We start from the raw sequence: 25,654 nt of genomic DNA, 5'->3' as shown, positions 1-25,654 counted from the left end.
TGTAAAATATACTCGTTTTGTATGTACAAAATTGTTCACATATAAAAGAACTGCGATTTTCAATCGTTTTCCAAAACGAACAGTTCCAATTTGGGCAAGGGGTGAACTAAAAAATATTCTCATTGATGTAAGAATCCAATTAGGTAGTGACAAAAGCAATACAATTGAAAATGTAGATCACAATAAATTATCCAAGCCAATGAAGGATACAAATATGTATATATGTAAACAACCTGATTCTATTTACATAGATCTGTAAACTGGGAAACCAATCAAAAAGAACAGTACGCAAAACTTATACAATGTGATTTGCAGCTGGGTTTTATTAGCGATGTGACAACTTTTAATAAATGTTGACAGACAGTCATAGACGTTAGTTGTCATAGACACGGTCTGTCGACAAAATATGCGATTCTAATCAAATATCTGCGGCTGTTTTCTCACAAACTGTTTAACATGCGGCCAATCAGTGAAGATAAACAGAGCTCTGTTAAGCGTTAACATTGCTCGCAGTCAAATGTCAACAGTCGTGGAGGCGAAACAAGTGCACGTAATTAAAAGCAACAGACTCTCTCTCTCTCGCTCTCTCGCTCTCACGCAACACGATCGAGACAAGCGAACGTCGTAACTTGAACTGTTATCAGCAGCGGCAGCGACGTCAGCTGCGACTGCAGCAGTCTGAACGCTTGGCGGTAGCCATAAAAAAAGGCTAAAAACAATTTTTGTAGTTTTTTAGCGAGTTTCGGAATCTTCAAAAACGCCTTTGTCGCATTCAAATTGAGTTAGTTGCGATTTCAACGGCGGTTCGCGCGCATCCACAACGGCTACCCAAAAGTTGGCCCGTATATATATATATATATATATATAGAGTATATAGCTCCCTTGTTGCTCTGTGCCACTCAGTGCGTGTCAAACTTTTTAAGGGCACCATTTTTTATACGAACATCAACTTGTGGAAGATCGTTTATTTGTCATTCGCACAGTTCTAATCTGAATACAATAAAACTTGTCGACGACTGGGCCAAAAAAAAAACTAACGATATCTAATTATTATTTAAAGTGATAAGTAAAAGTTGTACTATAATTTCTGGCGTGCAATATATAACAATAATCTGTGACACGTAAAATTTTCATATGCCGTCGAAACGTTCAAAGGAATAAGTAAGGAAATGCTAATTGCGTGTGAAATATATTCAAATAGATCATAAAAATTTACAAATTACTAAAATATATATATAGTAAACACATACATATATAGTATATGCATATAGTATATGCGTATATAATTCTTCCAAATTTGCAATTCATTTTGTTTAAGAGTTAAAACTAACAACTTAAACAAAGAATTCTAACGCTAGTCAATTTCATTACTCCCAAAGCGATTTCATCACTTTATAATTTTGTGGTATGGAATTAGTTTAAAAAAAAATTGGCTTTGTCACTTAAAGATAATAATAGTTTTCTTCAACAATGAGAGCCAAAGAACTTTGAAGTAACATTTATGGGATAAAAAGCTTAATCTTATATTGCTAAATAGTAAACATTTTATATTTTCGATCACTAAAAATAATACAACTGTTAATATTAAAGTTATGAGTGCAAAATGTATTAATTTTCTGAAGTTGGATGTCTGCATAATTTAAGGTATATGTTAAATGCCTTTATTTATCGATTGATAATACTGAAATAGTTAAAATGATTACCCATTTAAAAGGAGAAATTCTGGTGCACGGCAAGATATTGTAAGGATATTCAGCAAACTCCAATTGTCCTAAAAACTCCTCTTGTCTTGTTTATCATTCAAATAAGAGAATATTCAAGTATTTATTTCTTTAAAATTACGCCTTCTGGTGTAAACAGGTATTTTTCCAAAACCAGTGAAAAATCAAAGTTCAATTCCAAAATGAATACAAATTCCAAAAAAATAAAAAAAAAAATATACTAAAAATTCCGACGCCACAAAAACCAGTAATATAGGTGACAGATAAGACGAATGCAGGTTGGCACGTAACTTGGCTTCAATTGGTGAATTGGTGGCCAGCAACCAGTAGCCAGTGGCCAGTAGCCAGTAGCCAGTAGGCAGCAGTAGTCGAGGTCCAACAACATTATGTTAAAGTTCGAGTTATGATTTAATGTTTGTGTTGCTCTTGAATTTCCGTTGATCGCAGCTATAGATTTGTTTTGATTATACGAATGTGTTGCCACAACCGGATTCGAAAAACTTTGTTTTCCAGAGCATCAACCTAAATGACACAGCATTTAATTGGACAACGATGAACGCGGAATTCCCAAGAATTTACACGCTGATCTTTTGTTATTTATTATTTATCATTTAATAATTTATAAGCTGAACTAAAATGTGTAACTTTATAAAGCTGCTTGATGACTAGTCGACTACCTGTTACCCTACACATAATATCTATATGCACATTTTTGGTTTATGCAGCATAATAAAAAATTTTATTATGACAAGTGTAACTTAGACAGCAAAAGTTACTAGTTTAATTTTAAGTTGTTACGACAATCATTATTGTGATTTGGTAATTAACATTAAAAAAATGCATAAAGCCTCAGTCACGAAATCAGTTGCTTTAAAAATTTTAGCCAAGTTGACGAACAATTTAATTATTTTAAAAGTTTTCCCAAAGAGCAGAGACATTATCAGTCTGCATGTAAGTAAAAGAGATTTACAGGGTATGCAACAGAAAGAATGCGTAAACTGGGGTTTCCCAACCCGGACAGGCGAGCTAGCTCCTAAAAAACAAACTTTGCCATCTCATATACTCACTTACATGCGTACATAAAACAAATATATATATATAAATGTATATATATATATATATATATAAATACGCCGTTTTTTTTCTTCACATCGTTAAGCAGCTTAAAAACTTCCACTCCATGCGTACCGTTTTTGTTTCTCAACCTGGCTCAACACAACTCGCTGGCCAATAAAAAATGCGGCCAACTGTCGCATCTGAATAATTGAAATGCCGTCTTGTACAAATTAACGATACAAAAATAGATATAAAAAAAAAAAAAATCACCAATAAATCAAAATTAAACTTGCACTCAACACAATGAGCCACATAACAACTTAACGATGCTCACAAATTGTGTTATGCAAGTCCATCCGACTTATTGTCTGACTTTCCGGAAGTGAAGTGAAGTAAATAGCTCTAAAAACCGAAATTTGCATAAGCTACCGCCATAAAAAATATATATAAAGAAAGTACGTAACCCAGAAAATATTAATATTTTCATAGAATTTGAGCTGTATAATTAAGCATTTCGATCTTAAAAACTGTAATTAGTCAACTTGAGTTTGTAAACAAAAAATAATAAAAATAAATTATATATACACATGTACGTGATATTATGAGTATATAAATTATTTAAAAAAATGTTAAGTATACCAGGTTTTTTTTAAGCTATGCTGTATTCAGCTGAAGTATACACAAATATTTGTATATATATAGATATACATACAACGAAAGACTAATGACAATGTCAAAGCAAATTTGCACTGCATTAAATTATACGCAGATCGGAATATGATAATATGAAGTCTCATGCTCTCAAAGACTTGAGGACCGATGATCTCATATGATTCATCAGCTAGTCTATTCAAGTAATCGATTTGCATTTGATCTGTCTGTCAGCAAGTGCAATCATTATAATAAATTTATTAGATCCGCATTAGTTGTTAGCAATCATTAATTATCTTATCCCAGCGTCATGAAGGGAATTCGCATGAGCAGTCAACCAAAACTTCATCCAATTAACGTGTTATTAGATTAAAATAGCTATAGCGTCAATGTGATAATTCCAAAATGTAATTTAGCACAACCAAAAAGGTGTAAATTACAGGTAATACCCATATTATTCATATCGGCTAAATAAAGTTGTGTGATTTTTACCTAGAACTTTCAACCTTAAACAATGGGTAGCAAGTAGCCAACGTGACTTTTGTGGTAACTTTCACGGGAATTTTTTTTTTTTGTAGTCATGCTAATCAAATGATTGTCTGTCACTTCACTAAACAATTGCAGACAGACGCTTGATTGAATGTTTAGTCATGGCTCCATAGAAAAATCACAAGCAGTTCACACAAATGATTGCAGATAAATATAGACTTCTGATACCCTACCTTTCGAAGTAGAAGTGTCAGGCATAGGTAAAAAGGCATCATGAATATTACAAATTAATTACATATTAATCTTACTTCTAATGTAGCTGATACAGGGTATATTAAATATCGATGCAATTTAATGAATTTATCTTGAAATTTTCCCAAATAAGATCGAGTTCGATTTGTAGAAAACTATATGGGAAATTAGTTGTAATGTACAAATTGATGTAGAATGTAGAATGTATAGTTGATTACCTTTAATTACGTGTGGTAGTCTTTAAATTCAATCAACTAAGCTCAGATATAATTATAACGTATTTATTGTTTTTTTTTTCTTCTTAACATTAACAGATACTCAGCGTCATCTCAAGTATATTTACATCTTTAATGATAAAAATATTTAATGACCATCGCATATTAATCACATCTATAAATTATAAAAATTTTAATTATTAATTCCAATTTTACGATTTCTGTTTCGCATGAATGCTTGGCTGCTTACAGGATATCGTCTAGTCAGCTACTCTCGACTAGAATTTTGGTTTTGTTTACGTTAATATTCTATATATTTAACTATTTTTTTTTATGAGCATAGTTAAGCAAATTTTCATTTAAATTCTGTTTTTGGACAAACTACAAGCCATTAAATTTTGGGAAATTTTGTTCTAAGCATATAAATATATGCACTTATCTGGGGCTTTTAATGAAGTGCCACCTAATTTCTAATTAACACAATTGTGTTAGCTTCTGAGCCGGGCTAAAACATAAATCTTTGGGGGCGCTTTAAGTGTTGGCAACTAAATATGTGCCAGTCGGCCAAGAAGGAAGCGCACAAAAAATTCTTTATCCAATTTTTATATTTACTAGCTGTTTTTCCAACCCGCATTTTCTTTCTTGAGTATTTCTTTTTTCTTTTTTTTTTTGTTTGCTTTGCTCTCATAATTTATGCGCAGCTCTCTTGATATGCTCTGTGTGTGTATGCGTGTGTGTGTGTGTAAAGAAAATTGGGCATCTGTCGGTGAGCAATCTTTGGTCCACCACCAGTTGCCTTTTACAGCAGCGAGTTCGTCTCCGTCTCCGTTTCCGTGTTTATCTCGGCCTTATAAACGCCCATTGACAGACGTGACTGTTGGAATCTGTAGTGTTTATATGTGTGTATGTGTGTGTGTGTGTGTGTGTGTGTGTGTGTGTGTTGTTTGTGTATGTTTTTTTTTGAAGAACAGAGTGCTAATTAATTAAATTTGTACGTGCATTGCGTGTAGGCCAACTTGGCTTGCTGGCCATGTGCTGATAGAGCCTCGCAATTGCCTAGTCTAGTATCTTTACTGTTTTGACCCAACTAGGCATATGGGCCATACAAGCATTAACTGCCAGCCGTAAATCATACTTAAATAAAAATACAATCTATGTCTGTTACCCTGTGGCTATTGCCGTCCCTCTGTCCATACTAAATATTTGGCCAAAAGTCTTGAATCGCCACTATCGCCCCAAAGTAGTTTTTGGCATTACTTTAAGCGCAGATTAAAGGGACGAGAACTTAAATATTTATAGATATTTAAAGAGAAAGAGAATTACAACACAAAAAATACACTATTTATTTTTCTATTTTTATTCTCAATAAAAAATATTATATTTATTTATCTTTTCTTATCGTCACAAATGGGGTTTAAAATAAAAAGGCCTGCAGATATTTTAATCGAAAATTTTAGCGATAAAACAGTAAAAAAAGATTTATAATTTTTTTCTCGATGATTATTATAATCGTTATTTTAAGTACTGTTTTACAAACTAAAAAGAAACAAGAGTTTATTATGTAGCTTTTAAGTTTCGATAGTAATAATACGCATACAAATGTATGTTTTTATGGAGTTAGTAAATTATTTAATTACTATAAATATGCTATGTCGACTATAATTACATACATTCTTCATTCCACCAATACTAATTGGCAAAATTGTTGTCTAACTTACAGCCATTGAATAGAAACGATTAGAAATAAAGAAGAACTGCTGAAGGTCTAAGCCTGCGGAAGCATAAAATCAAACGATTCCAGCAAAAAGCCCAATCAAGTATAATAAGCATTCATCATAATTATGACAACATGAGAACAATAGCAAAATCAACAGAGAGACAACATAAATGCAATAACATGCAGAGGAACCAAGGCTGTGGAACAACAGCGAAGCTGCTGTTAACTTACGGAGTTGTGCTGTTAACATTTCGTGTGAGCGACGGCTTAAGAAACGTAAATGATGAATCTACAGGTGAGTTCAATAAGTGACAATAAGCGCTATTAAACTAACAGCTGTAAATTAAAATAATAACAGCAGAATTCTGCTAGTCAACAGTGTACTGCAAACGAGAAATGGTAAATTAAAATGTTAATTTGAAGCCACAAACACAGCCACAATAGTTGCGCGTGTGAAAATATCAAGTAGCTATTGCCGTTTATTGCTGCTGACCTTGGCCAATATTGTCTGAGTTAGCATAAACGTTAATTGCAAATGTGTAATGTAAATAATGTTTGGCTCCAACTTGGCGATGGCATGCGAATTTGCGTAATTACTTACATTGCTTATATATCGTATAATAAGTGCTAAAACTTCAATCATAGTAATGGCCATAACGAGCCAATGAATGTGTTAAAATTAGCTGTCAATAATAATGACGCTTACGACCATTGGGCCAATAGGCTAGCGGACTTCGAAATAGTTGCTATAAAAGACACAGTTATGTATATATATTTTATATATGTACATATGAATGTGCTTTCTTTATACTTATGCCAAACCTCTTCTGATAAAAAAATCAATAAAATGTGTTTCTTTTTTTATGCACTTTGTTATGTAAGTGATAGCCGTATAGTTAAAGATTTTTTTTAATGATATAAAATCTATTTAAGTGAAAGTTAGAAAAGAAATAACCAGAAATCGCTTATAGCTGTAACCGAATTTTCAAAGGTCAAAAAATACTACAAATTTGGCATCTTCATATAAGGTTTACAATATATTATAAACATTGTTTATAAACATAATTTACCATTATTATTTAATACAGAGAGAAAAAAGTTAGGCACACAGGTGAAATAATCACATTTTGAACACATTGTTTTACAGTCATTTATTTCATTCTAAAATGAATCCAACTACCAAAAACTTTGCATGGACTGCTCGACCTTATCTTTGTCTACTTCTAATATATATTTGATTTCCCACTTCAGCATTTATAATGCCATTAAATTTGACAATCTTTATAATACCCTACATAAAGTTTAAATTAAAGAATCTGATTATTTCCAGCTGGTTCCTGCTTATCATTGTTGCATTGTCATTATTTGGAATCGTTAAGTCCAGAAATCGTGTGCGGTCATAAACTTATACAGACTTTAATGAACAAATATTTTATAAGGTTTCAGGTTTGCGAAATAAATTTTCCAATTAGCAGATTACTTTTCTAAGCACTCAAAATAGCGCCAGAATGTTGACTATTAAATACACTTTAAGCCAAGTTTTACCAATAAAAACAAAGTCAAATAGAAACAGAGTATCAAATAACTGTGCTTCAGAGTTAAGCTTTCATTACATCTTTTATAATTAACCCAAATTTTGTTTCTGAAATAATTATGATAACATTACTTGGATTAACTAGGCAGGTTTTTATAGCAAAGCTTTTATTGGTTCAGCTGCGGCATTTTTGTAAAGGTTGTGCGACAAAAATACTTCCCCACTTAATTATTTACAGAACTTAACAGTTTACAATTTTCGGCACCTTTGAACGAACCAATTTACCATAATATCGAATAATACGAAGGGCAAAATATTGTTGTAATTAATTAATGTAAACAAAGGTATCTAAATTGCGTTATGGTCGAATAAATAACCTACGACAATATGAAGTACACTTAACTGGCATATTCAATTAAATCGGAGCATTTGAATAAACTCTATAATCCTGACATTAATAACGGACATATGTTAATTGTATATTATTTATTATATTATTGTGTGTGTCACAATGAAAGCTACTCAAAGTGTCAATAAATTTGTACTTAATTGTTCAGAATTTGTGACTCGGTTCAAGCACCTCAGTTACCAATTATTAATATTATTATATATATATATATATTATTAATGTATAGGTGATATCTCAGATTCGTTACAAAGTTCATCTGCGAGTCTGAGTTATACCTAGTATATGTTTAAATAATTCGAGTTATAAACCAGTACATTTATGCCGGTGAATTACACCAACTCAGACAACAAACGCAAATAACGAAAGTACATTGTTGTCTGGTTTTATTTGTTTCCCTTTTTTCTTGCTGTGTACACAGAAATTAAACATTTTTAACATCTGTTCCTCAAATAAACAATACACGATAAGTAAAAGTGCGCTCATTGAGAGACTGCGACTGGAAGATATTCTATAAGTTTTTGCAGAAATCAAAATTGCAGCAGAAATCAATTTTTGCTGAAGCTGAAGAAACAAAATAGAATAAAGATACTTATGATAATATATTTAAATAAATTTGACAAATAAAAAAAAATGCATAAATCTGTGAACCACTTCATTTAAACTCTCTAGCTATTCCAATATCTGAGAACCCTGATGTTGATCACGAATATGTCCATATTCTTAGCAGTTTTTTATTTGATCATGCAATTTCACAAATTTATTACAACCTAAATATTTATTTTAATGTGTAAGGGGTATAAAAACTCGAGTATTGCAAGCTTTTCGGTTGGCTGAGTAAACTCAGCTGAGCTCCTATTAATAACAATTATCATATTGAACTAAGCGAATAAACTGAATTGAACGTAGTCTGGATACCCTTGTAAATATTTTCATTGAAACATTAATTTAAAAATTAAAAATGTCAATTTTTTTAAGCTGTGCTTAACATCAATTTTCATAAAAAATTAAAACAAAAAAATTGTTTTTATGATTTACATTTACAAACACATTTATTTGAATTATTCAATTAGTCCAACATTTGTTGCAACGATTGAGAAGCTGCAACAAAATCCATATCAAATCAATCAATATAGATATATGTCCCTCACACATTCCAAGATTATAGTGTTTATTCAAATGTTGCTTTATGATGCAATTTAATTGAATATGCCAAGTATTGATATACTTCGCAATTTAGATATCTTTATTTACTTTAATTGATTACAATAATCGTAAATAGTTTCGAAATTAGTTCGTTCAAACCTGTTAAGTTTTGTAAATACCCATTGCAAGAGTATATGAAATTCTGGCATTTAACAACATCTCATGCATTCCCTTCAATTGCAGGCAGCACATACTGTGAGTACCTTGAGCGCAACAATACCATCCAGAAGGAGCAGGGCTCCGTTTGGTTTGATGCACAGGACAATTGCATGGTTTACTCGTGTGCCGCAGGCGTGGGAAGCGAGCCAAAGGCGCACATAGTTGCCACACGGATTGATTGCAACGAGTTCTACTGCGATGTGGTTAGTATAATTATTCAATGAATCTTCCAATAATCATTTATTAGAGGGAGAAATTTTAAATTTCTGGGCGAACTTAAATTGCAAATATTGGTGCAACATTTGTTGCATGGATTAGGCGAAGCCCCGAAAAAAACACAGAAAGAAAAAATAAAATGAAATGATTGAATTTGGTATGAATAATGTTTATGTATACCAATAATTGTTTATTTACTTGCTTTGTAATAAAAACAATCCGCAAATAAAAAAAGAAGATTTCAAACTAAATTTAAACCTAAAAGACTAAAAAGATTAAACATTAAATTGGATAACATTCAAAATGAGTGCTTGCATTAAAATTAAATTAAAATTTGACAATAAATAATAGAAAAAAATCATAATTCTGTTGAAATTAAAAATGAAAAATTGAAATAAATTATATTAATTAGAATTTATCTATTTTTGATTAAATGATCATTGGAATTATGATTATATTTAAGAATATTTTGAATATAAAGTGTTGCTATTAAAATAAAAAATTGCACATAATTCATTTTTGACGACATCTCAACTTACTCGCTTATCTAAATCAAATTCCGTAAGATGTAATAAAATGAATAATGCAATTTTTGCAGGGCACCGAGCTGCGGAAAACCCCCAGCAGTTGTTGTGGGGAGTGCGTGAGGACGCATTGCCAGCACAACAATACGCTGTATGCAGTGGGCGAGTCCTGGCACAATGATGCCGACTGCACGCTCCTCGAATGCGTTCGCCGTGACACTGATGGCGAGATTGTCATCAATAGCTATAAGCGCAGCTGCCCGCCAATCGATCCCAGCTGTCCGGCGGAACGTATTTATCGGAATAGCTGTTGCTTTGTCTGTCGTCCGCTGGCCACAGCGCGAATCGAAGAGATTGACGACGCTGAGATGACGCAGGACATCTGGACAGCCGACTGGTATCGGCAGCATCCCTGCGTGCGCAGCTGCCAAACGGGTGCCGAGCCGATGACATGTCACTATAGATTTGTCGTCGAATGGTATCAGACCTTCTCCAAGGCCTGCTTTGACTGTCCGCTCAATCGGACGGACTGCGCTCGGCCGCACTGCATCATGGGCGATGGACTGCAGCGCAGCATTACCGTTGTCAATCGCATGATGCCCGGCCCGGCGATTGAGGTGTGCGAGGGCGATCAGATTATCGTCGATGTGAAGAACAATCTGTTGGGCGAGAGCACCACGATACACTGGCATGGCCTCCACCAGAAGAAGACACCCTACATGGATGGTGTGCCGCACATAACACAGTGCCCCATCTCGCCGCATGCCACCTTTCGTTACAGCTTTCCGGCGGACAACTCGGGCACACATTTCTGGCACTCGCACACCGGCATGCAGCGCGGCGATGGCGTCTTTGGCCCACTGATTATACGTCGGCCAAAGAGCACGGAACCACATGGCGGTCTCTATGACTTTGATCTTGGCGAACATGTGCTGGTTGTCCAGGATTGGATCCATGAGCCGGGCGCCAGCATCTTTGCCTATCATCATCATTCACGCGGCGACAATAAGCCGCACAATATTCTCATCAATGGGCGTGGTCGCTACTACAATCGCATCTGGGCCGACATGAAGAGACAGCATCGAATGGAAACAGAGCCAGTACCAACAGAACCACCAAAGCCTCTAAACGTTCCAACAAGTTCAAATCTTACGACTCCGCATTCATCAAACGTTCAAACGAACGTTGAACCATCAAAACTTGCCTATGTAAATCAAGGTGAGTTTTTTTAATAAATAGTTGAAATTGTCTTATAAAGGAAAAAAAAACTTTAAAATTAAAAAATCACCTTTATATGAAAATCGAGCTAAACAACAACAAAAAAAATAATAAAAATCCTAATAATTCTAAGTACAAAAATAAACCAAAATCTCTTAAAATTAGAACGATTTTATTATATTATTCAGAAATATATTTCTCAATAATAGAAATTTCTAAAATGAAGATAAACATATCTTTATTTTTAGAAAAAATACTTTCCTAAATTCAGAAAGAGTTCAAAAAATATCATTTTACTTCTTATATATACCTGAATTATTATATACTGGTTGTTTAAAAACAATATAAATAACAGAAAAACTATTTTGAAAACAACCTGCAAAATTAGAAATAATTTTTTGGTACATTCTAAAAAACTTGGCTCTGGAATTAAGAAAAGAACAAGTTTAGTTTTTCGAAAGATAATAAATCTTGCGTTTTAGAAATAGAATTTCTTAATAATAAACCAAATTTCAGGACGACTTTTTTCCGAGCAAATCTGATCATTAATATTGTCTACCTATTCTCAGTCCAACCATTCAAAACAGCTGCCAAAACCACAACAACGCCACCGAATCTAATCAAATTGTTGGCACCTGAAGAGCGACTGGGATCGACGGGGCTACTGAGAAACGGTAGCGGATCCTTGCCAGATTCAGTTGTGGTCCATTCGCGTCAGCGGCGAGGCAATGTGAATGAGATACCGTTGGAGCTGATACCGCACCAGGTGTATAATGTGCGGAGAGGATTCCGATATCGGTTTCGCTTCATCAACGCCGAGTATCTGAACTGCCCGATTGTGGTGTCTGTGGATAATCATACACTGACCGCCATCAACTCGGATGGTTATGATATTGAGGCGATGCAGGTGGGCTCGATTGTAACGTATTCGGGGGAACGTTTCGATTTTGTGCTGAACGCCAATCAGGAGGTGAACAACTACTGGCTGCGCCTCAAGGGCCTTATGGACTGCAGCGAGAGATTCACCTCCGCCTTCCAGGTGGCCATATTGCGGTACGAGGGTGCACCCGATCGCGAGCCCACTGCCGAACTGGGTTACGCCCACAAAGCTGAGGGAATTGAGCTGAACGCAATGAATCGTGGTCCTGGCTATGCGGATTCGAAAACCGTGGCAGAGATGCGGGCATTGCCCATATACGATAAGGTCTCCGGCATTGATGATGACACGCTGCAGCCCGAGGCAGACTACAAGTTCTTTGTGTACTACGATTTCTATCGCAAGGACAATCCCGAATTCCATCACAGCGATTACTATGGCATGGACACGAACATCACCAAAGAGAACATCCTCTACACGCCCCAACTGAATCACATTTCCCTCAAGTTCCCCTCGCTGGCGCTGCTGCCCCAACGCCATCAGATCAACGATGAACTATTCTGCAATGAGACGACGCTCGCCCAGCAGGGCATCGACTGTCGCCAGGAGTTCTGCAAGTGCCATCATGTGCTCCAGGTGCCCCGCAATGCCGTCGTCGAGCTAATCATTGTCGACGAGGGATTCACCTTCTATGCCAATCATCCGTTCCATCTGCACGGCAATGCGTTCCGCGTCCTCGGACTCGAGCGCCTGGGCGAGAATGTCACCATTGAAATGGTAAGTGTAATTCGGAATGCAAAATCCCCTTGAAAACATACAGCTAATCTATAAATATATTAATATATTGTCAAGAATTTTCTAGAATTTCTTAAGCTAGCTAGCAAAAGTTCACTTGTTTTTATTATAACAAAATGTATTCAACGAGCAACTTTAAAAACTTTAATATTAATCCAAAGGTATAAATCTGATGCGTCAATTTTTAGATATGAGAGTTATTAATGGAAGCCGGTTTACAAAACAGAACAGAACACTTAAAAGATTACTTTTGTCGCCTTAATAGTCAAAAAGTATATTTTTAAAACTCAAAGTTGTGTTTTCTACAATCTTTCTCTGAGCTACGAGTTCCAACAGTTCTTATCATCTTTATTAATTCTTTAATTAACATTAATTCTTTAATTAAAATTAATTCGTTAATTAAAATTAATTCTTAATTTTAATAAGTATTTTTAAGAGATATTATTTCTAATTTATAGACAATTATTTCCCAATAACAGACATTTCTAAAAGTTGTCTACTTTTAAGATTGTATTCCGTTTACTTAGAAAATAATAAAAAACCAGATACTTTTCTAGTTTTTGAAGGGATATTCCTTTTAGGCTGATTTGCTAAATTTCCTGGCTATTATTTTCTGAGTGTATATCTGACAAAGCTTATTGCAAAATGTTCAAATTAATACAATTAATTTATGTTGCTTTTGAAGTTGCGTAGTTACTAAGATTATTTAAATTATCTGGCAAATAATTAAGATTTTGTATCCATGAGCTAAATTATTGACAGATGCCAACTTAGCATATGGACATCTATATATCGAATATTATTAAGAGATCTTAACAAATATATAAAGGGTTTCATGCATATATTTCTATAATTTCTTTATAACAAATCTCTGATAAGCATTTTCAAAATTTCCCTTTGCAGATTAAGCAATTGGATCAGTTTAAGCTGCTCAAGCGCAATTTCATAAATCCTCCAGTAAAGGACACTGTCACCGTGCCCGACGGTGGCTACACGATCATCCGCTTCGAGGCCTACAATCCTGGCTACTGGCTCTTCCACTGTCATATCGAGTTCCATGCCGAAATCGGAATGGCTCTGGTGGTCAAGGTGGGTGACGATGATGAGATGGTGCCGGTGCCACGTAACTTTCCCACCTGCGGTGACTATGTGCCCGATTCCCGAACGGATGAGGAGACAACGATGACCGACGACAACCCTGCCAGCACATCGACAGCCCTGCCACCGCCCACAGAAGACACATCAACCCGAATCCGTGCAGCGGGTTTGCCACTCATTTTGCTTCTACTAGGTTTGATTCACTTGATTTGCCTGCGCTGAGCGCATTGGCCTTGAACCTAACGCTATCATGACACTAGTTCAGTTTTAAGTCATTTCCAATCGGAATTTTGGCATAGGTTGTCTTTCAGGTTAACCTTATGTTATAAACATATTTAATAACTCAATTGCTTCCAAAAAAAAAAAAAACAAAATATCTGCCCAGAAAGCGGAATAAATTTGATGTTTCAAGTATTGTAGTAGAAATATTAAAAAATGCATTATAAGTATATTTTTACTTCGCAAAATTACTGAATATCTCATATATATTTCTTATACATATATATATATTATAATTTCCCCAGTATTTGTATAATCGGCAATACTCAACAATTGCTCAATTTGATTTTATAATTTTCTGTGGCTCAAAATTTGGCTAGTTTCATTATAACATAAACATCTGTGATTGTCTAAAACATTTCAGTAGATTTTAAGCACACAACAAAATGTTCAACGCTTGTACATAAATTATACAATTATTTAATTATTATATAACAAATTTCTGTTTAATTATTTTGTGTTTATTGGGTGGGTTATCGTCTGAAACAGACTCGATTTGTGCTCGGGAAGAGGTTAACTTTAGCTCTTTATTTGTAGTCGATGCCTTTCAGGTTGATTGACTCTATCTTTAAAATTTTAAGATATATCTAAGATATATTTATCAACTTGCATTTATCGATATTAATCGAATTCCCAACAAAGCAATTCATACACTTTCTGCACCAACTTCAGTATCAGATAATAAATGTTAAAATCAGTTCTGATTTTTACCATTTGGATATTATATAAAACTACACAGTGACATTAAAGATGCATCTACTAGTCCAAGATATATTATGTGATGCAATATTTGAATTTATTACATTATCCAAGACACATATGTAAATTTTGGCATTTCCACTGTACAAGACTTGAAGCCAAGTTCAATTATAAATATTGATAAGGAATTAGGCAGGTGGCAATGATCTAACGAGCAGTCTTATCTGAAGACACCTTGCATCGGGTCCGAGTCTAATCCAGATGTGTGTTTGTCGTCAATCAACCATATGGCCCCTGACCTATGACTCCAATCGGAATTATCAGCGAATGCAACTGTGTGCAACATGAATAAAAGACACTGGATTCTTGTGCAGCCCCAATCAGTGGCCAATAAGCAGCACAAAATGTACGATTGGACGGGCAAGAATGTTGTGTTTGCGGGTGGATTTACCGGAATTGGATTCCAATTGCTGCACCAGCTGATGCAGCGCCAGAAGGTGAAAATGATTGGCATTATGCACCGCATGGAGAATGTGGAGATGATGCAGAAACTGCAAGCGGAAAATGCCAGCGTTAAACTGGTCTTCATGCAAGTCAACCTGATGGACAAGTCCTCCATTGAGCAGGCCATGCAGAAGATGGGCCAACTGATGGGCAACATCGATGTGCTGATCAACTGTGAGGATGTGCTACTCGACAAGGATGTGGATACAACGATTGCCATCAATTTGGTAAGCTAAACAAAAAATAAATTCCATATTGAATTCGTTGCATATTTTTACACAAATTTCTCACACAGACTAGCATGATGCACATGACTATGAAGGCGATGGTCTACATGGACAAAACCCAAATGGGCCATGGTGGCTTGGTGGTGAACATGTCTTCCGTCTATGGACTGGAGCCGGCGCCAGCTTTTGCTGTCTATGCGGCAGCCAAGCATGGCGTCATCGGCTTCACACGTTCGATGGCTGACAGGCATATCTATGAGAAGACCGGCGTCATGTTCATGGCGATGTGCCCCGGTCTAACCAACACTGAGATGATGATGAACCTTCGCGACAATGTCACCTGGGAGCACTCCATGCACCTGGTCGAGGCCATTGAGAGCGCCAAGCGTCAGAAGCCCGAGGAGGCGGCCAACCAAATCATCAAAGCCATCGAAATGATGAAAAACGGCAGCATGTGGATCATCGATATGGGACAACTGAAGGAAGTTAATCTCCAGATGCAGTGGCAAATGTGAAGCCTACTCGAAAGATAACCAATAAATACTCCCAGCTACGAGTCGCTCTTAAATACAATTCTACTTTGCATTTGTTTTCTATAGAAAAAAAAGGAAGAACAATTGTCTCAAGCAAGTTCATGATTAAAATCCGAAGAAATTTAATTATTAAAACTAGAAACTAAAAACAGACCGGACGGACAGGGCCATATTGCCTGAACTAAATATGCAGATCTGTGTACTTAATGAAATTGGGATTGTACTAAAAATGAATTTAGGTTCCCATTCCGGTTCTGAATTTTAAACGCTAAATTTTTTATTCCTTTTCCGACTCGACGATCTGATTTATATTCACTAAGTCGACCTGACTAAGGCTTCATATAGTGCGAATCAATTATTATTTAGAATATATCTACAAATTCCTTGATCAGACCTTCCCTTGAAGGCCTTACGCGATTATTCTATAATGCATCCCATTTCTACATTTGCAATGGTCTTAAAATTCAGGGAAGATCTTGCAAGGTTTTTTTTCATATTCTCTTTCTCGCTTCCCGTAATCAAAATTTTAATATTTGCATATCTTCGGGAATTTTTGAGCGTGATAAATTTATCTTACTCCACAGGTTCAGATATTTGTCAATCTCTACTTATTTTTCCGTATCACCCTTTCTCTCTTTACTTTAATTATTATTAAGCTACTAAAATTGAACAATTTTTATTTAATTTGGCCTAATCTTGGTTTCCATGGTTTGTCATTTTAATATCCCCAAATTTATTATATACTTTACTTTATTTTAAATTTTAATTTAATTATTCTGTTTAGTTTTATATCATTTCATTTGTTACTTTAACTTCAACTTTAAATATAGTTTTATACTTTAATTTCTTGTAAACATTTTTTAGTTGTAAACTGTTTTTAGTCGAAATTAAATAAAATAAAACAAATTTTATTAATAAATGTTGCATATAATTGTTTTATTTATTGCTTCCTTGAAGGCATTTAGTTGTTTACATTTTTACTTATTATCAACAGCCAAATTTTGAGATCTCTTAGAACAATACAAGTTTATTATGTAATAATGTTCCTAATTTAACTGTTTCTTCAAACGCTTTGGTTTTGTCTACAATTGAGCAATGTGCAGGTTAAAATAATGCACAACAGGTACAAATATTAATAATATTTGGTTTTATAAAAGTTATTTCATAACATAAATTGTAAAAATCAACAGCAGCTTAATCTTATGTCTGTCGTAAATATTTATATAAGAATATAAAAAGTGGAATATATCACGGAGGCTGTTCCTCGTTGCCAAAATGACTTATTACTAAATATTATATTAATCGTCTGAGGTTAATAATAGTACATATTGCTCAAAAATGTTATAAATTGTATAGTTAATTGCACTTGTTCTGTTCCATCATCTCGCTTAAGCGGGCATCGAATTCTGCTTTGGTATATGGGATATTCGCTCGCCAGAATGCATCCAGTAACTGGGCTTGACACCGACCCACGCCCATCATTGAACGCCAGTCCGCCGCATATTTGGGCTCCTTCTGCTGCTCGAGCGGTGCATACACCGGTGGCAGTGGGCAGTTATAGTGGCGCTTATTGGCCGGTCGCCGCTGGTCCGTCCAAGCGGCGCGTCGGCACATCAAGCACTCGAATTTATGGAATAGTGAATCCTCATTACTCAGCTCGCCACTGCGTCTCATTTGATAGCCACGCATCAGTAAGTGGTTAACCAGCAACGGATTCTGAATGGGCTGGCGACGATTGAACTTGTGGCCCAGGTAGGCGTTGTAAGCACTCTCATTGCCGCCCACCTGTTGCAGATGTGCGGCCAAAGCGGACGCATTGGGAAACTCATCAATGTAAATGGCAGATTGATTTTGCGGCTGCCAATTCTAATCGACAAACAAAAATTAGATTATTATTTAATTAATACGTCAGCTATTCATTTGACATACGCGTATGCTAGGCGAACCAAAATAGATGGGTATAATGCCCGCCATGAGAGGACGCCAGAACTTTTCGGTAATGTAATCCTCACAAACGCCGTTCTCAATGGCAATCATAAATTTGTAGGGTGAAAGGAAACGCAATAATGCATCCGAATACAGATTGTTGAGATAATCATTTTGCAGCCTGAAAATGGAAAAATTAAGTCGGATTATAGATATATAACTGTACATATACTTCACTCACTGCTCTGGCAGATCGCGATTGTGCAGACAACTGCCATAGGAGTCGACTTGGATGTGTTTCATCAGTTCGCGCACATAATCCTCACGGCCGGACATTGTGTTGCAATCGGTCTGCAGGAAGACAACTGATGCGAGCTGCTCATTGAACTGATGACGCTGCTTGTTCAGGAACGTCGACTGATAGTCGAGTTGCGTCAAATCGCTGGGATGCGGCAGATATTGGGTGGTCAGTGGCAAGTCGCTGTAGCGACTAAATGTGGACGTATAATTGAAGTGGCGCAAAAACTCAGTGTACGGCACAAACGGCACATTGCGCGGCGACTCTTCATGCAACAGACCCCACAAATGTCGCCCACTGCGTGGCATTGGAAACTCATCCACCTTCATATTGGAGCCATAGAAAAGAATTGCCTGTAAAGCGAAAGGAAAAATGCTTAAAATTTGGAAGTTGCAAGCCAAATTTCTTGCTACGAACGCGCGCCTCGTGCAGACGTTTGTGATTGTTGGTGACGCGGCAAGTATCGAAGCCACAGTGGCGCATCTCATCGTAATTCCAGTGAAGATCATCCGTCCACCAGAGCAACTCATGCACCGCATTCCGAATCCTTGGCGATTCCCGGCGCGTTAAATACAAATACAGCACGGCGATGGTGCACAGCCAGATAATCGACACCAGCACTGTCCATAGCCAACGATTGCGCCACGAACGCATTGTTTAATTTCCGCTGCGTTTTCTTTATCACGTTGGGGCTGTGGTCATGGCCCAATTCGAAATTGCGCGCACAATAATTTTGTTTGTTGAATTATGCCGCTGATGTTTTGCTTCTTTTGTCAGTGTCGCTTGCAGTGTTGTTAAACGCTGCTATTTATTTGGCATACTCGGCACGTTACGATACTATCGTTGTGCAGTGCACGTTTGCATATTTTACAGTTTGACAATTAATTCAAATTGTTTGATAAGGTTGACTTTAATTGAGGTGGGGGTAAATAAGTTGTATAGCTCATACCAATATCTATCAAAGATGATATAGATATAATATATTAAAACGCAATTGACAAGTTTGCTAATTTCTTTATTTTAATATATGTAATAAGCAATTTCGTATAATTTGTGACAATATCTTTCAAATCTGCTATCAATGTAAAAAATAAAAGAAAAAATTAAATGATAGATTTGCCATTGCATTTGTAAAATTACTAATAATTTAATGCTTAGAGCCATTACATTGAAAATGTTTTAAAGAGATGAATAATTTGTAATACCACAAAGCTGCATCGTGCAGGCGGTAGTCTGAACGTGCAGTGCCACCGTATGCAAACAACCATTACACAACACTGGCGAACGTCATCATAATATTGTTCCATTTACATTCGCTAAATTACGGCAAAAATTAACAAATAAAAATACTTGTATGGATTATAGTCGCTGCAAAATATGATTAAAACAAGCGGACAACACGTTAAAATGTAAACAAATCAGCCAAGAACGAGAAGAAGCTAGACGAAATTAAAAAACAAATATTGACATAACACGTCAACGTTTGCGGCGACAAAATTTGGCTAAAAACAAATAAAAACAATAAATAAATAAAAAATAAAATTGAAAAAAATGTGGTTATGGCCACAGCGCAGCACAATTTAACACAAACAACGGACTACGATGCGAAGCTGGAACGCAAGCAATCGCTTCCATCGTACACGAATTCGAATGCGAATGCGAATGGCACATCCGCAGCCACATCCGCAACAACATCCGCAACAGCAAGCTGGCAATCGTGTTACTACTGCACACGGGAACACTTCAAGACTATCGCCGACTTTGTCAAGTGAGTAGAGACACAAAAAAAGACTGTCTTAATTAATTGAATATATATTTTTGTCATTCATTTTAGTCACCTGCGGAGTCGCCACTGCACACGGGAGGGTGGCTCCTTTGTGTGCCGCTATGGCTTCAATGGTGTGTGCGCCTCATTGCCGCTGGACGGTGTCTCGGATCGGGATTACGATGCGCATGTGTCCAAATATCATGTGAATCAGCTGACGCGTGAATCACCGCCAGAATGGGGCGTCTACTCGTCGGCCCAGAATCTGCCGGCCGTGCTCAATGATCCGCAGCGTGGCAAACAGAGCAATCTCTTCACCAAGAAATGGGGCGAACAATTCGTCGAGCGCAGCCAAATTCCGCAGAGTTCGCGACTGCCGGATATAACGCATGCTGATTTCACGGTGTATTTGGGCAGCATTGGGAAACGCTATCGCTGGCATGAGCGACGCCAACAGCAGCAGCAGCAACTGGAGCAGGATCAGCAATTGACAGCGACGACGCCAACACAGCAGCAGCAGCAGCACAATTTGGCTGACGTGCCGGTGCCGGAGATCTTTCTGAAATCGCAACTGCAACTGCATCATGCGGCGACCTTTGCCAAAGTCTTTCCCAACTATATGCAATCGTCGGAAAGCTCCAGTTGCACAGTGGAACTTCAGCAGAGGGGGCGACACCTGCAGGAGCAACTCTCACATTATTTGGACATTGTTGAGGTGCGCATTGCGCAGCAAGTGGCACAGAAATCGGCGGCATTCTTTCATGCGATGACCACACAGCATGCGATACTCGCCGAAATGCAGCTAGCCGCCGAGCAAGTGCATCAGTTGCGCGCCTCCCTCGCCCAGTTGCATGGCAGCGCCGTTGTCGATAGCTTTCGGGTGATGCGCTATGCGCAACGCCGCCAGCATTGCTATGCGACGCTGGACAAATTGCGACTGATGGCCACAGTGCACAAGACGCAACCGATGCTACAATTGCTCCTGGGCACACAGGATTATGTGGCAGCCTTAGATTTGATAAGCACCACGCAGGAGATACTCGCTGCGGAGCTGCTGGGCGTGCACTGTTTCAAGCATCTGCCCATGCAGCTGGGCGAAATGGAGAAACTCATCGATAAGATGCTCACCACGGAATTTGAACGCTATGCGGCAACGGATCTGAATCGACCCCTCACCGATGCCGAACTGGAGACGGACAGCGTCTGTGCCGAGGAGGACAAACTGGTGGCCATTGTGATGGGTCTGTTGCGCAAACAGAACTTCAGTTTCGTGCAGAGCTATCAGCAGGAGGCGATTGCCACCATTCGAGCGATCATCAAACAGTTGCTCATCGAGCTGCTCGAGCGCGGAGATCGGGAGCTTTGTTTGACCGGGGCCGGTGAGCAATCGCTCGACTTGACCCTCAACGAATGGCTAACGATGCTGCAGCGTGCCAGTCATGCGCTCCACGGCATCCTCGAGCGCATCCGGGCCGTTGTCTCGATCATGCAACAGACAGCGGATGCAGCAGCCGGTGGCAGTAGTCCGCAGCATGCTGTCAACCTAATCGATTCGGAGGCATTCCTCAGTGCTACACATCATGAGCAGCTCAGTGGTCAGTTGCAGCAACTGCTGCAGGCCGTCTGTCACTATTGCCACGAGCGTTGTGCGAACATTGTCTCGCCACAGAGCCTGGAACGTTGCGCCGCCAGCGAGGAGGAACTGTTGCAATTATCGCAACTGGTACGCGATTTTAGTGTTGCCACACAGAATATTTGCGGGGCGGTCAGTGTGCCGCTGGAGCTGGCACTCAAGGTGCAAGCGTCGCGTTACGCTCAACGCTTCCATGCCGAGCGCAAACAGAAGCTGGCCCTGCTGTTGGATCAGGAGCGTTGGCGGCAAGTGGACATACCGCATGCATTCCAGCGCATCATCGAACGCATGGCCGATGGCGACTTTGAGAAGCAGCCCATCTCCACCATCGATAGTCACAATCTGGCAAATGTTAATGGCATTGGCAATCCCGTGCTGCTTGTCGAGGGCAAACAGCCATTTGCTTTGGTCAGCGTCGCATTGCTCCTCATCCAGATGCTGTACGAGTATGGGGCGAGTGCGCAACGCTTGCCACTCCTCGCCACCTATCATGCGCGGAATGTGATCGATTTGTTGCGCTGCTTCAATTCGCGCAGCTGCCAACTGATCATTGGCGCTGGGGCGATGCGTGTCGCCGGCCTGAAGACGATAACTAGCACGAATCTGGCGCTGGTGTCGCGTGCCCTGCAATTGGTTCTGTATTTGCTGCCCCGGCTGCGAGCACATTTCGAGAGCATGAGCGGGTATGAGGCCATCGAACGGGACTATCAGGGTCACATTAAGGAGATTGAGCACAAGATTCACGGCATCGTCTCGGAGCGCATTGTGGCGCAGTTGGAGGCATGGGATGCCCGTCCGCCGATACCATCGCAAACATTCCGGCACATTTCGCGGCATTTGGTTAAGCTGCACGAGGCGATCGCTGGTGTGCTGCCCGAGACGCAAATCCATGAGATCTATGGGGTGGTGCATAGCAACTTCAAGGATAAGCTGCGGGAACAGCTGCTCAAGCTCAATATCTATAATAATGGTGGGCCCCAGCATGGCGTGGTCACCTCCGAGCTGACCTTCTACATGGAAACGTTGCGCACGCTGAAGGCTCTGCCAGCGGCACAATTGGACAATGGCATCCTCGAGCACATCTGGCTCTATTGAGCGCGGTATTTAATTCCATAGTTTTTCTTTTGCTGCTCGATTTACAAAATCCTGCAATAGCAATGCAATTTGTTTTTTATTCCCCTCCACTTCCATTTGTCGTGATTTTTGTTGGTTTTATTATTATTTATTTAAGCATATCATTTTGTATATTTAACCAGTTATGACATTTTGTACTTTTGCAGCTGTAGATTATATATGTATATGATGTATCTTTTGTTCATTCTCAGTCCGTTGCACTTGAAGACTAAACGAACTAAGCAAAACAAAAAAAAAACAGTCGACAAATCGCCTTTGAATTATATATAAATATACATACATATAACTATTCAAATACAAATCGCATTACACTGGCATAAAACATAAGTTGAAAACTTTTCTTTCTTGTCTATTTCGAGTTGAGTGATGGGAAAACTTGTGGTAAATGTTTGAGCAACTTTTGATCTACCCGTTTATTGCTTAAAGTGTGGGAAAACTGGCAAAGTATTTAAAAATGTATATATATCTTGGGAAATATATATATAGAGAGAGAATATCTCTATCCTTGAGAGAGAATCTAATCAATCGCTTCGATTTTTCATGCAGCTTTTGTTAAATTTTAAATCTTAGTGTTGTCAGCTAGTAAACTGCAATGATTTTCCATTTTATAAAGATATTTTCTTAAATTTAAATGAATTTGTCATTGAGTTTTTATTGAACTCTGTTAATATGGGATTGATATGGGATATGTTAATATCGCATGTACAATAAGGAAAACGAATTCAAAAGTGTGTTGAAATGTTAATTTGAATCTATGCTAAATTAGTGAATGTAATTCTTGTTTTCTAATTGTGATTTTTTTAAGAAATTCTCCTGTACAAATTGAAAAAATGACTTGTCAAAAATCAACAGTTGCTGTTTGAGTGTTGAATTTGTTAGTTTGATTTATATCTTATTTATACAGTTCGCTTGTGACGATTTATCGGGCAAATGGTCAATGTTCCATTCATTTTGAACATTTTAAAGTACTAGCAAAAAATCGCTCAACAGTCGTTGTCCTATTTTTAGACTGGAATACATCGAAATCCCCAAGACAGTCATCAATTAACAATCGCTAAAATTTTTTTTAAAGGCTTTTTTATATTAAAATTAAATTTAATGAAAAGTTTTTGGAAAATATAGCCACTTGACAATAAAAAACACACAAAAGAAAATAATTATGATTTGAATTTTACTCAAAATTAGACAATTACATTGTATTTATTACATTATACGCACTTGTTGCTGTTTTTGAATATTATAAAGTGTTTTAAATAATAAGAATATAATAAGAATATCGTCCATGAAAACTAAAACACTAAAAATAATACGGCTTTATTTTAGTTTAGATTTGATAACCATTGCTGTGGATCAGGATTGATGACAACATCAGCGGTAAATCAATAAGCTTTATGGCAAATGCAAGTAAAATTTAGCAAGTGAATTATTTATTTTTTTAAAAGATATACATATTTAATATTCATTTGAAATGTTTACTTTCCTCTTTTAACGTTACGCTTTAAGAAATTGTTCATCGGATTATGATATAATTAAGATCCCGTCAGAATAAATTTTTGGTTCTTGCAGATATGTTAACTGAACTCAACAATAACAAGTTTTATTATTTTATTTTATTTTATTTATCGATATCGAATCATCAAAACACAAATTTACAGATTCGGCATTTAAGCAGATAGTCTTAAAAATATTAATATTTATTTTCAAGTACATTTGTGGAGAACTTTACTCTATTTTGAATATTGATATTGATTAAAAAATTGAAAATTAAAATATAATATAATACAATATATATAATATTATAATACATCTAAAGTTATATTGCGTGGTTTGTTTTCAAACTTTTGAAATGTTCTGTAATGATTAAAAATCTATATATTTTTGATATTTTAAACTTACTCAGTGCAACAACAATAAATGATATTATGACTCCACTGTACCATATTACACACAAATCGAACAGAGGCACATGTGGCGCCTCCAGAGAATTGTCCAAGGTCTCGTCGCCAGTCAATCAAGCAATTATATGCCAACCAAAGGAAATTTTAATGAGACTCATCCAAAAGCTAAAAAAACGTAATAAATTTCCCATTTATCGCTGACGTTTGATATATTTGCAAAAGAAAAAATAAAATGCGTGACGCACTTGTGTAAAAATATCAAATTTTAATATTGCGTGCTATCCTTGCACTTATCATAATGCAGTTCATCCTTAGTTATTGCTCCAATCATTAATTCAAATAATCGATCTTAAAGGCAAGGAGTTGAATGAAGCTTACCTAAATTGTTGTTGTAAATTAAGTTGTGCATTCAATAAATTTTAAATCAAAATAACATCGTTTTTTTCAAAAACCAACACGCAATTACAATGTATGAATACAACACTATATGCTGCACTATATAATTATCTGTTAATTTATCAAAATCTAGATGGTTATCCTGTTGACGGATTTGGTTACAACCCATCTATTATCCAGTAAAAGGACTAAGCCATACAAAATGTTGGTGTCAGCCTTAAGCAGCTG

At 37.1% G+C, this 25,654-nt stretch overlaps 4 protein-coding genes across 4 annotated transcripts; 3 read left to right on the top strand and 1 right to left on the bottom strand.

Annotated features, from left to right (window-relative positions):
- Nucleotides 1-851: 851 nt before the first annotated feature.
- Nucleotides 852-14,605, top strand: LOC6566863. The gene is made up of 6 exons (XM_001992981.2): nt 852-1,161; nt 6,105-6,396; nt 9,431-9,609; nt 10,221-11,364; nt 11,934-13,018; nt 13,940-14,605. The coding sequence occupies exons 2-6, from the start codon at nt 6,234-6,236 to the stop codon at nt 14,354-14,356; spliced, it is 2,988 nt and encodes a 995-aa protein (XP_001993017.2). The 5' UTR covers nt 852-1,161; nt 6,105-6,233; the 3' UTR covers nt 14,357-14,605.
- A 712-nt stretch (nt 14,606-15,317) lies between these two features.
- LOC6566862 (fat body protein 2) lies at nt 15,318-16,403 on the top strand. Its single transcript, XM_001992980.2, has 2 exons — nt 15,318-15,843; nt 15,912-16,403. The coding sequence occupies exons 1-2, from the start codon at nt 15,457-15,459 to the stop codon at nt 16,356-16,358; spliced, it is 834 nt and encodes a 277-aa protein (XP_001993016.2). The 5' UTR covers nt 15,318-15,456; the 3' UTR covers nt 16,359-16,403.
- A 1,251-nt stretch (nt 16,404-17,654) lies between these two features.
- Nucleotides 17,655-19,423, bottom strand: LOC6566861 (alpha-(1,3)-fucosyltransferase B). The gene is made up of 4 exons (XM_001992979.2): nt 19,018-19,423; nt 18,544-18,953; nt 18,306-18,483; nt 17,655-18,242 (listed from the first exon to the last, which is right to left on the bottom strand). The coding sequence occupies exons 1-4, from the start codon at nt 19,252-19,254 to the stop codon at nt 17,733-17,735; spliced, it is 1,335 nt and encodes a 444-aa protein (XP_001993015.1). The 5' UTR covers nt 19,255-19,423; the 3' UTR covers nt 17,655-17,732.
- Nucleotides 19,424-19,876: 453 nt separating this feature from the next.
- Nucleotides 19,877-23,459, top strand: LOC6566967 (vacuolar protein sorting-associated protein 54). Its single transcript, XM_001992978.2, has 2 exons — nt 19,877-20,368; nt 20,435-23,459. Exons 1-2 carry the CDS (start codon nt 20,160-20,162, stop codon nt 23,091-23,093), a joined length of 2,868 nt encoding a protein of 955 aa, XP_001993014.1. The 5' UTR covers nt 19,877-20,159; the 3' UTR covers nt 23,094-23,459.
- The last annotated feature ends 2,195 nt before the right edge of the window (nt 23,460-25,654 follow it).

The sequence above is a fragment of the Drosophila grimshawi genome, unplaced genomic scaffold, assembly GCF_018153295.1.
Source record: "Drosophila grimshawi isolate 15287-2541.00 unplaced genomic scaffold, ASM1815329v1 contig_1377, whole genome shotgun sequence".
Lineage (NCBI taxonomy): Eukaryota > Metazoa > Arthropoda > Insecta > Diptera > Drosophilidae > Drosophila > Drosophila grimshawi.
Note: the sequence above shows the minus strand (reverse complement) of the source record. Positions and strands in the feature narration are given on the sequence as shown.